The 13789-nt window shown below is 34.7% G+C and overlaps 1 protein-coding gene across 1 annotated transcript; it reads left to right on the forward strand.

Annotated features, from left to right (window-relative positions):
* The first annotated feature begins 12370 nt into the window (after positions 1 to 12370).
* Positions 12371 to 13396, forward strand: LOC106658400. Its single transcript, XM_014380337.2, has 4 exons — positions 12371 to 12501; positions 12842 to 12957; positions 13039 to 13198; positions 13278 to 13396. The coding sequence occupies exons 2-4, from the start codon at positions 12877 to 12879 to the stop codon at positions 13394 to 13396; spliced, it is 360 nt and encodes a 119-aa protein (XP_014235823.1). The 5' UTR covers positions 12371 to 12501; positions 12842 to 12876.
* The last annotated feature ends 393 nt before the right edge of the window (positions 13397 to 13789 follow it).

The raw sequence follows: 13789 nt of genomic DNA on the forward strand, positions 1-13789 counted from the left end.
CTCTAAATGCATTCTCTGCTTCGAGCAAAGTGCTGCTTTGCACAATTGTTGCAGACATTCATTTTTTCATCTCTTTTGATGAATACATCTCACTTGGTCTCAACTTGGTTGCACGAGGCATCGGCTCGATGAGGTTGCACGCGCCTGTGCGTAGGAAAATTAATCCGAAAAATCAGTTGGACGAAACGTGTCTCCCTTTTTCCGCGATTTGAGCCAGCAGCTTCGAGCGCCGCTTCATTTTTTTTCCTTCTTTTTCATTCATCATTGTTATTATTGGCTGCAGCTCACTACGACCAAGCGCTACTGAAGTGCAGACGTCTAGCGTCGAGCGTGGCATTATGCTCTCGCATTCAATTTATATATCGAATAGAGGCCGCATGTGCACTCGATTGACAGCTCTGTTTCGTGTGTGTCGTTCACCTTTCAGTCGAAATTTTTGCTTTTTTTCTTTTTTCCGATGCAGGCCTATTATTCGCCTGCTTTTTTATCCAGTACTTTTCAATTCTCTATTTTTCTCTCTTTTTCAGAAAAACCATTTGGACTCTCTAGGCTGCCGTTAGTCAATCCAACGAGATATCTACTGCTGTCACGAATAATTAATAAATTATTTTGGTTTTGCCGTATTCAACTGAAAATTAGCAAAGATCGATACGATATAATTGCCGTTTCTATGGATTCATCCAAAATTTCTAATCATGGCACATACGTTCGCAACTCCCCGTTTTTGGACAAATAAGCGCCACCCCCAGCTTTACACCCTTTCTATCAGTTCTCGCTTCTCCCACGTGTCACGCAAACGCACGTAAAATTCGTGTACATGCAGGGTGACGCGTGGACATTCGATGGGGTAAAAACTTTTCTAACATTATCTAGCGGGGAGATTGCTTTTTCCACTTCCCTCGACTAACTCCCACCCCCAAACTCAACTTCATATTGTGATCTCCCTATTTTTTCTATCGCGTAGTTTTTGATCCATTAAGCTTTCTCCACGCCTTTCTTTGACGATTTTTCACGGGTCGTTCATTAAGGTATTTGCTTCGAGAAAAAAAAACAGTAAGGGAGAGTTTATTTCATGCATAAAAAGAGAGCGCGGTGACTTGAATGGTCGATTTTTTAACACGAAATATAGTCCATGATCGAGTCGTACAAATAATTATTATTTCTAATGATAACTTAATCATAGAGTCTCGGAAAATTTCCCAGTCTTAATCATTTCCGCGATCAGTCCCTATATCACTAATTAAATGTCATACGTTGACATTAGCCTCTGACTCAGGCTACGATCCCATTCAGGCTCGCGTGCTAATACTTTCTAACAAACTAGACGTGTCTGTTTCAAGCTCGACACAGATCATCAATAAAATGCAACGAGATACCTCACTTGTACAGAGCAGAGTCTGACTTGTGGGCCTGGTATTTATTTATAAACGCGGCAACTATTCGACTATGTTACGCGAGCAATGAGATGATTGCACGCGAGAAAGAGCCAGACGTGCAGCTGTTGACAAGAATTATAGCGGCTGTATAAAATGTAGCTTTTTATGTCACTGGTTTCCTATTTATCCTGTATTTATGTATGTGTAACTTTTTTCACGAAGATATTACACTTGACGAAGTTTATTACGATTATCGTCGGAGAAGGTGCAATCGAAATAAAAAGAGTTCGACAGATGCTAATAAAAAAGATTTCGAGAGCTCTGGCAGATGCTTGTACTTACGTCGAGTAACAATACTCGAATTTAAAAATAAAAATGCAGATTGCACATTCTTAAAGAAATTTTTTTTCTCATTTAGAATCTTCAAACGCTTAAAAATATCCTGAACGAACTTAGACGTTGTGATGATAATTGATATACGTTGAATAATTAATAAAATTTTACAATCGTTAATTGATTAGAAATTAATCGTAGAAAAGGTTAATGATATATAGGACAGCTAAAAATTAATATCTAAATTAACTTTGATTGCTCTGTATTTTCAATCAAGAAGCTTTAATCATTAGTAAATTGACAGACTTCACAGCTCTTTGATTAACTTGGACATATCAGTGTTGTTTTATAGCACTGATTAATCCAACAATGCGTGTGTTCGTATACATACGTGTCAGCATCGAAGCATATCGAACAAATTTTTCACTGAATCGATGGAATTAAGAAACGATATATTAATTCCAGTTGAATCTATAAGAGTGGGAAAAGTACTGTTATAAAAGTATACGTCAGGCAAGTCACAAGCACAGGTGTGGCAATAGCTCATATGCACTAATAAATTTTCAAATCAGTCCAATTTTTCATTCTCTGTGATACTGGTGTTTTGTTACTAGCGAAAGAAAAAAACGAGAGGCAGAAAAAAGGAGGAAGGACAACACAAACAGAGGCAGCTATGATCGGATCGATAAATTAAGTCGCGCGCATCACTGGACCGCCCATGTGAGCTCTACAAAGCACTTTATAAGGTATTAGCATACATGCGGCATCGCGACTCACGAGCAGGTGCTTCTGCTCCACGACCAAGTTGCGACTAAGCTACCCGCGAATAAACATAACATTTTCATTGCCAATCGGACACTGCACAACTCTGTATTTTCGCCTCTCTCTCTCTCTCTCTCCCTCTCGGCGGTATACATCTGTATTATTAAAATACGCGTGGAGCTGCTGCTGCTGCATGGCCAAGTTTTATGGTAGTTAATTTGCGAATGATATATAATACGAGTAAAGGTGGTAGTCTGAATTGCAGAGTGGGAAGTATACACATTCGTATGTGTATACCGCTGCATGGCCCTGGAATTTTATAGAGACTTGTTTTTTGGGTGTGGGTCGCAGACTCGCGTGATGAATGTCGAGGTGATTATTGTTTCGATGTTGAGCAATTATACAACGATGTAAATATATGCAGCTAAGCTGTAATCATTTGTCTCACCTTATTTTTTCCCCGATGCGCATGCCTTGATGTGCAATTTTTTAAAATTAACTCTGCGGTCCAAGCCGTTACGTCGATTTATTGGATTACGCATTGAACAGTAGGCAATGAAGCTCGTATCGGCGAACGGATGCGCGCGTGGGAGTGTCGCATCGCTTGATATAGCCGATTACGCTATTCTACATATAAAGCTGCGGAAGAGAATCGGACGAGAAACTGGCAAAAAAGGTGTAAACTCGAGCCTTGTGGCATGAATTATTAATAAAATATGTATCATACGTTACACGCAAAGAAGCTGCTTTATCATCTATTTACGAGTCGCTTTAAATTCGATAAAAATGTCCGAGCGTTGTATAATATCATGTGGGCATATCGCTCCGAGATATTACATCTTGAGAAATCGTCCAAGACGTAATGTAAATATAAACGAAGCGTCACGCGTGCGCACAACGTCCTCTCGAGAATAATATAATAAAATTGTCGGCTAATTAAAAATTTGGCGATATTTTCACTGCCAACGCACATCCGTACTTAATTTCTCGCACGTTCGCCAAAAAGAAAGAAAAAGGCCGAGTCTGACATTCGCTTGCCCAATCAGCCGTGAGCGAATACGGTCAAGGCAAAAAGTGCATCATGCGGAAAGTAAAAGCCGTTCACTCGATTCACTTTCTTTATAATATGTGTAAAGAAAAAGAAGCAAAAAAAATGAAAAAGAAACGTTTGTACGAGTTTGAAAAAGAGCAAAGCACGCTTGCGTCTTGCGCGACTTTGTGATTTTAACTCCATGCTTTTCTCGAGGGTATGTATAATACCAATATATGAGCATACGAGTGCCGGTACAATTGATCGAAAATCGATTTCTTTTGAGACGAAATGTTGCCCGTTTTTACGCGATATGTATGTCCGCTTATATGGGTTAAATTGCCAAGAGGGAGTAATGATTTCTCGAGAGATTTATGGGTCAGTGGCTAGAGCTGACGCTCTTATTTCGCTGATTAATGCCTTTTTTCCTCCTGTTTTCTATGTGTGGGACATTCGCTCATCGTGATCGCTCATGTAACGCCAGGACGAGAAAGAGGAATCGCTCGTGGCAACCCACGGTCACTTATTCAATAGATGGAAAGTCGAGATTTACTGCGTGTAAGCCAAGTGAGAAAATTCAAATGGGTGAAAGGGGAGAGAAAAAAATTTAATCAATCGGAGCGTGTAAACACCGTTATAATGTCGAATAAAATGATGTAATACTCGTCGTAATAAGTACAAAGCCAAAAAGCTTATAATGTCGACACAGATTTAAATACCATCGGATTATATCATGTGAATGATTAGTTACACAGCCATCGATGTTTCTAGTAATTGTAAACAAAATACACTAAAATATAATGGAAAATAAAACAATAAAAAAATATATAAATAAATAAAAAATAAAGCGAACATTAAAAAAAGGACCCTCGACTCATATCACACAATAAATGTCGTGTCTCGACTGCTGTTCCTGCTGCTATACACTATGTAAGTTTGCTAATTTATGGGCTAAGCGCCCAAGAAATCTTTCTCTTCCTCAGTTAAATCGCATAATTCATTCTAGACCATTAGCTTGAACGCGCATCGGACTTCCTTTCAAGCAAGGGTGACATTATAACGAAAGAGTTGGCAGCTCACCTGCGCCCGTGTGCGGGCTACTTTTCAAATACGTATAATAAACGTAACCCGCAGCTGCAGCTTTGGTGCATCAACTATGCGCATAGTGTAAAATAGATATACTTTATCTTTTTCGTTTTATAATAATACATATAAAATTTGGCATCCCCGGCGTCAAATCCGACTATATTTTACTTTATTTTGTGTACCTGAGAATGTGGTCGATTCTTTAAAAAAATAACTTGTCTGAGTAGTTTATTTCTGACGACACGTTTCTTTATCCTTTTATCCTCTGTTAGAATATTTATTCAAAGTTGTTTAAACAATCTGAGGAATATGGTTTTGTATTAAATCAACTATAAAAATGTACTTTCAAAAAGTATTTGAAGTACTTGGGTTATGTTGAAATCCATAGAAGACTTAAGCTTTCTTTTTTTATTAATTTAGTTATTTGAAAAAGTTTTAATATCCTCACTCTTAAGAAGTCATATATCTTGTTTTTGAGCTTATGTTGAATCAGCACTTAATTATATCTTATTTACTAGCCTGAAGCATCTCACTTTTTAAACAGTTCTAATCATATAAGTACTTTTTCCACCAAAAACTTTAATAGTTAGCAGTAAAAAATGTATTCATCTCACTAAAAAAACCTCTAGTAAAGAGCTTCCTAATAAAAGAATTATCGCTTCTACTTTTATTTATAAATGCTAATAAAATCTAATTTTTGCTGCTTTTCTTTTGAAATCACTATTCATATATTCCAAAAACTACTTTGAATGTGTAAAACCTGTAATTTGATTTTCGAAAAACATTTTTTACGATTTAACCCTTCCTATTGATAAGATTTTTAAGATTCTATTTCGCGTTTTTTTTTATTTGTAGAGTATAGACTTGTGATTTTTGGTGCTGTTTTTAAAATCACTACTCATATATTTCAACCACTTACGCCTCTTGAACTTTGTAAAAATTAAAAAGAAATTCGAAAAATGAAAAAATAACATTTTCATTTTCACGTTAGAGCTATGTAATTAATCGATGAATCTTAACGTTTTTGATCTTGAATTAAAGTTTAACTGCTCATCTTTCGAAATTTGGGCTAAAAAACTTCAATGCATTACTGCATCATTTTAAAAAAATGTAAAAATTTAAATTTCCGAAAAAAAGAACTTGCAAATGTTAGTAACTTAAAAAATATTACACAAATCGAAATAAAACTTTTTCGGGCTTCATCCTTAACCCAATCGACAAAAATTGCAGTTAATTTCAATAACATTCACCGTCCCATTATTGAGAAAAGAAACATACATACATCCACTCACACAGATACACGTGTATATACAGACATCAGTCACAAATTCGATATAGTTTATGAATATATACTCGACATACATGAGACACGAAAATTGACGAAAGTCAATTTCAGACTCACCACAAAGCTTTCTCTATGAGGAGGCAAAATTTTTATTCAATTTAAAAAAAAATCATTAGGTGTAAAAACGCTTTAAAACAAAACAAATCAGGCTTGCGCCGAGACAATATGTTGACTTATGCTGCAAACCCCACAGGTCTTACTATTTTGTAACGTTTTCATGTTGTAGCTTTTATAAACTAGCTAAAATGTCGAAAAAATCCATTGAATATCATAATTTTTCGTCATGTATGCAAGTTGTCCACTGATTGTTATTAAATGATCGTTTTTCAAGTCCACCTACCCTTTTTTTTAGCATTGTGCATCACGAGTTTCGCGACAAAACAAAACACGAGTGTGTGAGTGGATTGCTTTACGACGTTTTATCTCCTAATGTGGGGATGGATGTAGCCTTAAATGCATTGTTTACTCTTTTTCATAAGTGTTTGCACACATTTGAATGCAATGCATGTATATTCTGTGTAGTGTCACAACGATTAATAAAATATTATACTCGTAAATCTAATGTATAATGAAATAGCCGAGGTGAGCAAGGCAAAGTTATTTGAAATTAAGAATTTTTTTCATTGCGCCTATTATTTCAAGTATAAATGGAACATAAAAAGCGCACTCAAGGGCAGTCAATTTTGGAGCGATTAGAAACCCAAAAAGACTAAATTAAAGGTCTAAAAAAAACCTTTAATTTTTCAATTTTTTGCCAACTATATCAAAGTTTTGATTGCTTTATTTACTGCTGTAGAAACCATTTGAATATTGCTAAAAATCCAAAAATTAGCTATTTACTTTTTTTTTAGGTCAAAAATGTTAGGAAAAGTCTTTTTTCATCTTCCTTAATAACATATATTTTTTCCAGATTTTTTTGAAAAAACGTCACGCGTGCTTTTTTAAAAAGTAGAAGAATAAATAGTTATTAATAAAGCGATACGTGAGCAGTTTCAAAGTTTTTCAAAGTTAAACATTCTCTCATATTCTCGTGTACTTTATACACAGGTATAATGTACACATTTCACCTATCATTCAAAGGTATCTCGGCTGTACGTATACTTACTTGGCAGTTTGGCACGCGTCGATCAAGCTGTATATATAATGTATATATAGCAGCAGCATAGCACGAGTCGGTATTCTCCTCCTTCTGCGCAATAAAAAAAAAAAAAAAAACGAAAAAAAAGTAGTGAGCTCGAAGCAGCGGTGGCATGAACGCGCGACTATAAGGGGGGAGAATGCTTAGCCGCAAGAGCAGCGACTCATACCAGTGCCGTCGACGCGCCGCACTCCGCACGCGAGACCCACGCGACCGTACGAATATGTGTGAGTATGTGTGTGTGTGTGTGTGTATATGTGCATGAGTAGAGGTATACCGATACACGTACGACATGTAAGCTAGTGCGGCGAATGGAACTGCTTCACGAATCTTGGAGCGCGCGTCGAAAAAAAAGTTAGAGCAGCAACAGGCTGCTGTGTTGTAGCCGTAAAAACGTGTTTCTCCGTCTATATAAACTCTACTGGAGCGAGTATTATGTATGACATGCAAGCGCGACTTTTTACGTGCGAATAAAAGGGCTCGTCGCTCAAGTGCAGTCGCGTAGCAGCCAACCTGTACTCAACGTAAATAGTTACTTTTCTAAAATCACGTACTTTTTCGAGTTCAAAATTTCAATAAATGGAGATTGACCAGTCATGTTAATTTTTTACAATAATGTATCATTTTAAATACTTACACGCATGTTTATTAACCAAATTGTAATCGATTGATGAATTTTTATTCTATCTATTCTAGTCTAGAAAGGTAAAAAAATGATAGTCATTGACGGTCATAACGTGATCAAATCAATCAAAGCGTGGCAAGTATTAAGGTTGCGTTCTATCAAGAACACAAATGACCAGGTCCGCACATTTCACACTGTTCACATACAGGTATTCTGGTAGGTCAATATAAATAAAAAATGACGATCGACGGTGCCTTTTCCCCGTGTATTTAGTTTATCCTTTAATGTTTCAAAATCTCATCTTCATCAATAAGAAAACTTGTAGAATTCAAGCTGAAAGATCATTAGAGAGACTTTTTTTAAACATACACGAATACAAACCTCGACGAAGAAGTAGAAAACAAACGAATTAATGTCGTTCGTTTAAGCCTGCTTCGTTGAAATGATTCCTCGCATGATCTTAATTTGTTCAAGTTGTATGAACATCGCTCGACTTTTAAATCTGGTAAACTACTGCGCTTAACCCTTCCTAATTGAGATGGAATGTAAACTCATTAATGCTCATTAACCGTGATCCCGATGAGAAATGATGCTCTCTTGCTCTTAAATGTAAACTAGATCAATCACTTTTCAAGTCCGTGACAGTCGGCACGTGACGATGACGGAAAGACATGCAAATTTTACTATTTCTGAGCGCACAATATCTTCATAACTAGATTAATTTTGATACTCAAATGAATATGTTTTATTAAAATATCAATCTATGATAACTCTAAATGCACATTGAAATTTCGACCATATCCTATTTAATTTACTCTCAAATTTTTTGACATCTGAATTTAATCGCCTTATTTGTGAAAAAAATGAACGAACACAGCTGCTCAACTTCTCTATAAACCTACATTGTGCCTATTCATTTATGAGTTGAGCGTCAACAAAAAAATCTTTTATCGATTGAACTTTTATTCATGCATACGCATGCGGTCAATATACGATTTGCAGCTCGTAAAGATCGATTCAACAAACAAAAAAAAAAAAATAAAAAAAAAATAAAACAAGTCACACTTCGAGTTTATGACACCTATTTCATTTTCTAGGAGTAAATAATCACGCAAAGGTGTGCACGCTCACGCAGGTTTCAACACATTTTCTCTGCCTTATATGCTAGACTGTCTTTTACCTAGTCGACGCTCTTTAGACATATGCGACGAAAGAAAAGAATTAAATATAACACCGGTATTGAGGTAGTATCAAGAATAGGATAAACTCCAATCAAGTTTTCCTCTTTTTATAGTGATGACATTCAAAAGGACTTCCATCAATTCATAACGTCTATGGGCATAAATTGGATACGATATCGACAAGCTTTATTAAATCACTAAATAATTATGAATAGCCGGGCCACATTATATCGAATATTGAAGTTACAATGACTAAGAAATTTTGATAATAAAAAATAATATCACTTAACGACTCAATCTTGCGACAAAAAAATATGATTTTTTCACAAGCCTTTGATGCAAATATTAAAATTTATACTTCAACTTAATATTATTTAATTAACTAATACTTTACTTCATAAGTATCAAAAATTTAAGCTCTCAATGAAAATAGGCAAATAACGAAATTGTCATCTGTAAATTAAAGAAAATATGAATTAAAATGAGAATTTCTACACACGTAGGCACATGAGTGCTTCGCCATACACGATAAGCTGACTATACAGTACATTATACTTTCTCTGGCTGATCGGTGCAGAACGCCTATATGCACGAGCGAGGTCATTCAAAATGGATGGCGTGTGCCTTGACGGCTCTGGCCGAGTCTCGAGCCAATTGGTGGGGATAATGCTGCCTCAGCAACCAATAACGAGTTGACGCGGCTCAACCCTTCCTCGGCCGAAGGCACAAACTCCCATTCCATAGGTTCTATGCAGGCTTGTGGTGTGGGTCTTTTGCGTGTGCGCCAAGGGGGCCGGACTCGTTTCAAATAGTCAATACCCCTTTCTGGTGCTTTTTAACTCGTTCACGCGCAGCGAAGAAGGGGAGAGCAAGCGTAATTTTCGCGTACACAAGAAAAGGGTTTTGCCGAGAGCGGCTTTTCGTTCAATGAAACTGGGCGTGTATTACCTATACGTGTAGCGTATCCTATCTACAGTGGCTGAATTATCAAAGGCGTTCACTGCTGTCGGTGACGCGAACAAAATATTAATTTTCCCTCGTAAATATCGCTCAACGAGATGAAAAATTTAATTACAATATAGAATAAAAGAATTTTAGCTAATTTTTGATCAGTTACATCAAAACTCGATTATAGGATAGTGTACAATACGCATTAATAAACGTTCGAAAATATGTGCGATGAATTAGAAATCACACGTGGGTGCGAACGTATATATTACACGGACGCGCGCGTTATTGTATCCAGGCACTAATTAAATGAATGATATCCACTGTCTTCGCTGTAAACAAAAGCTAAACTCGGGGTGCTCTGCGGATGAGTAATTTATTAATGTCAGGTTTGCTCAGCCAGGGTGCGTCCGAGAAGATATAATCAATACGGCATGGCTAAATTTTCACACGTTGCTTCATTTTCATTGGCTCAAGGAAAGAAAAAAGAAGCACAAGACGCTTGAAAAGCCATGAGCGAGGGGCTAACTTTGAAGAAGCGCATGTGTCGCGTTGTGTATTATTCAACAATATATCTCGGACGTAAAACAACGTCTCTTTCATCGCTTAGCTCGTAAAAAATAGGAAAAAGTTTGTGTGCTTAGCTGCGGGCGCGTAGCTAAGTACGAGTTGGAGGAGAAGGAGCTGGAAAAAAGCTGGAGAAGCGCGGCTCGCTCGCGCGCTCGGTCGCGTAATGAAAACATGAATACTTGAAGCCCTTCTTACGATATATTCTCACCCCTCGAGGCTGGCGTACGGCGCTGCTTCTAAGACGCGGCGACTCATACCTCTTCTTATAATTATATTGTCGCCCTCGGCCTCTCACCCATATAGCATTTAATATTTCACCGATATTGTGAAAGCATCGAAATATCAAAATAATATTCGGAAATATTACAATTATTAAGTGAATATCGCGACACCATTTTGAAATGATATATCATAACATGATATCATAATAATATCATGTCAATGTTGTATTTATTTTTAAATATCAGAGTAATAATGAAATGTGAAATAGTATATAGAAATATCTCAAAAATATTTTAGTTTTATTTATTTTTGATATCTATAAATCGAATATTTCATTTATATTCCATAAATATTTGAGATAAATTTTTTAATTTGAAATATTACATGAATGTTGAGATGATATTGTATTTTAATTAATCATAATAAAATATCTTAGAAATATTGGAGTATTATAAGTTTGTGATATTTTAAAATCCATTATTTTAACAACATTACATCAATATTCGTGATTAATTTTTTAATTTCAATATTGCATATATGTTGAACTAATATTGCATTTCAATAAATCAAAATAAAATATCTCAGAAATATTCAAATATTATTAGCCTTTGATATTTTAAAATTGAATATTTCATTGATATTTTATCTATGTTTGAAAATAATTTTTTTATTACGAATATTGCATGAATGTTGAGCCGACATTGCAATTCATTAAATCAAAATGAAACATCCAGGAAATGTTAAGCTATTATTAGTTTTTGATATTTCAAAATCAAGTATTCTGTCACCATAATATCAATATATGTGAATAAATTTTTATTTAAATATTGCATAAATGTTGAAACAATATATATTTCAATAAATAAAAATGAAATATATCCAAAAATGGTGAAATACGGCTAGTATTTGGTACCGTTAAATCAAATATTTAATTTATATTTTATTGTTTCATTTTGATTTTGAAGTTTCGAATATTGGAGGAATATTGAGGCCATGTTGCAGATCTATAAATCAAACTGAACGATAATTAGTTCACAATATATCAGAAAGACTTAGTTAAACAGTATGTATTTAATGTTGACTGACGATTTTTTTATCTCAAACATTTTAGGAATTTCTCGATAATATTTACACCTGATAAATTAGAATAAAATATTTTCACAACATTAAGATGATGTTGACTCGTGATTTTTCGATTTAAAATGTTTCAAAAATGTCGTAACTATATTTGACCTTGATATATCAGATTGCAATATTTTCCCAGCATCAAATTGCTATTGACTCGATATATTTAATTTCAAATATCAAAAAAATATCATAACAATGTTTGCTTACGATGAATTAGAAACATATACTTTCAGAATATCAGAGTAAGGTTGTTTTAAGATTTTCCGATTTCAAATACTACGAAAATTTCATGTTTGACTACGATAAATTAGTAATACGTATGTATTTGAACCTATATAACTATAAAGATTTCACGTTCCAATGGATAAAATAAATGTCCACATAGTGTATTTCCAGTGCACCGAAGTAATATTGATTTGCGAATTTTCATTTCGATAATTTACAAAACTATCATAATAATTTTTCACTAACATGCTCTTGGTAGTTGATATCGCATTTTAATCGCGCTTGCCTCGCGTGTACGCGCGTAAACACGCATGAACTCGCAGGACGACGCGAGACAAAGCGGGACGTTTTGCTACGACACATAGCAAGAGATGCGAGAGACAAACGACGAACGTCTACAAAGCATCAGTCGAAACTCAACGCCAGTGCAGTACAAGCGTCGAGACCCACTGTGAACATCGTAGTAGTGTGTTACTAAGCTCTTTCTAAATTCGGCAGGCAAGTCGAGCGTCGTGTACCATTATTAAAAAAGGTAATTATTTTATTTATACTTTATTGTATAGAGAATATGCGTACACGTAAAAAATAGTAACTTGACGTTTAAGCATTAACAATTCATTAAAATGAAAGCAAATTCCTAGCTAAAAAATGATTTCAGAAAATAAGAAGTAGTTATCAAATGACTTTTTATTCAGTGATTAAATTTACATTTAAATGGCAAATTAGCATTGTTTATGCATACATTTGAAAAATTCAAGTACCTTATGCTTAAGAAACTCAAATATATTTCTGAATCGCATCAATTCATTTTTATTATGTAAATAAAGTGTTTTTCTACAGTTGAAGCTATTTATTGTATTTTTTATGTCTAGATAAGTGAAGCATCGTTTAATTTGAAGACGGAATAATGGATTTTCCATTGAAAACCAAAGAAGAATTATTAACATTTGATAAGCAGTTAGAGAATGATGATTTTAAGAGAGATATGGTAATCATGTTTAATTTCACAAATAAATAAACTCTCTGATATGTAATATTTCATGATATTTATACTTGGATTTATTTGTAGATTGATTTACTTGCCAACACAGGAGGCAGAGATATTTCTGCTCTAACCATCAATATTTTATCCAGAGTCATGGTTGACGAGGTAGCTACAAACTTTAGTTTTAAAGGGAAATACAGAAAAGCCCCATTTTCGTCTCTTAGACTGACTGAGTGTATCATGGGTAAGAAAATGAACAGCGTTTATTTTCTATTTTTCATTGTTTTATTCATGTGATAGTTAATCATTATGTTCTGTTTTAGCTGCTGTAATGAGAACGTTTCCTGAAGCAACAGAAATCTTCATTGAATCAAAAATTGGTGCATGGTTAGTTAATGCACAATTTCGTCAGGCAAACAGAGAACAAAAACTAAAAAAATGAAAAATGCAATGAATTTTTTTGACTTATCTGAAATTTGTTTTATTACAAAAATTTGACGAAAATGTATTAAAAAAAATATTAATAAATCACTACTGTTTAAATTAACTCATTGAATGCAATATGGGAAACACTACAAATTGATTTTCATGTGGTACTTTGAACATTTTAGCAAAAATGTCATCGACAGAATATTTTTTCATGATTTTGCTTTGTTTTACTGAACATATATTAAATAAATTTGATTTATAAGGAAATTCATATAGATTTCCTTGCGGGTACAATTCTTCTCCGATGATGTAAAATTTACCCTTGCAAGAAGCAAAANAGATGTTGCTACGCTTACCAACAATATTTTAGCCAGAGTCATGGTTGACCAGCTAGCTAAAAATTTTA

The sequence above is a fragment of the Trichogramma pretiosum genome, unplaced genomic scaffold (assembly GCF_000599845.2).
Source record: "Trichogramma pretiosum strain Unisexual culture from Peru unplaced genomic scaffold, Tpre_2.0 scaffold16, whole genome shotgun sequence".
Taxonomy (NCBI): Eukaryota; Metazoa; Arthropoda; class Insecta; order Hymenoptera; family Trichogrammatidae; genus Trichogramma; species Trichogramma pretiosum.

Excerpts from the sequence above, each read along its gene's own strand:
- LOC106658400 (XM_014380337.2), top strand. The coding sequence starts at position 12,877 with ATGGATTTTCCATTGAAAACCAAAGAAGAATTATTAACATTTGATAAG. Across the intron at positions 12,958-13,038 it reads ATGATTTTAAGAGAGATATG|ATTGATTTACTTGCCAACAC; the intron begins GTAATCATGTTT and ends ATTTATTTGTAG. Across the intron at positions 13,199-13,277 it reads ACTGACTGAGTGTATCATGG|CTGCTGTAATGAGAACGTTT; the intron begins GTAAGAAAATGA and ends GTTCTGTTTTAG.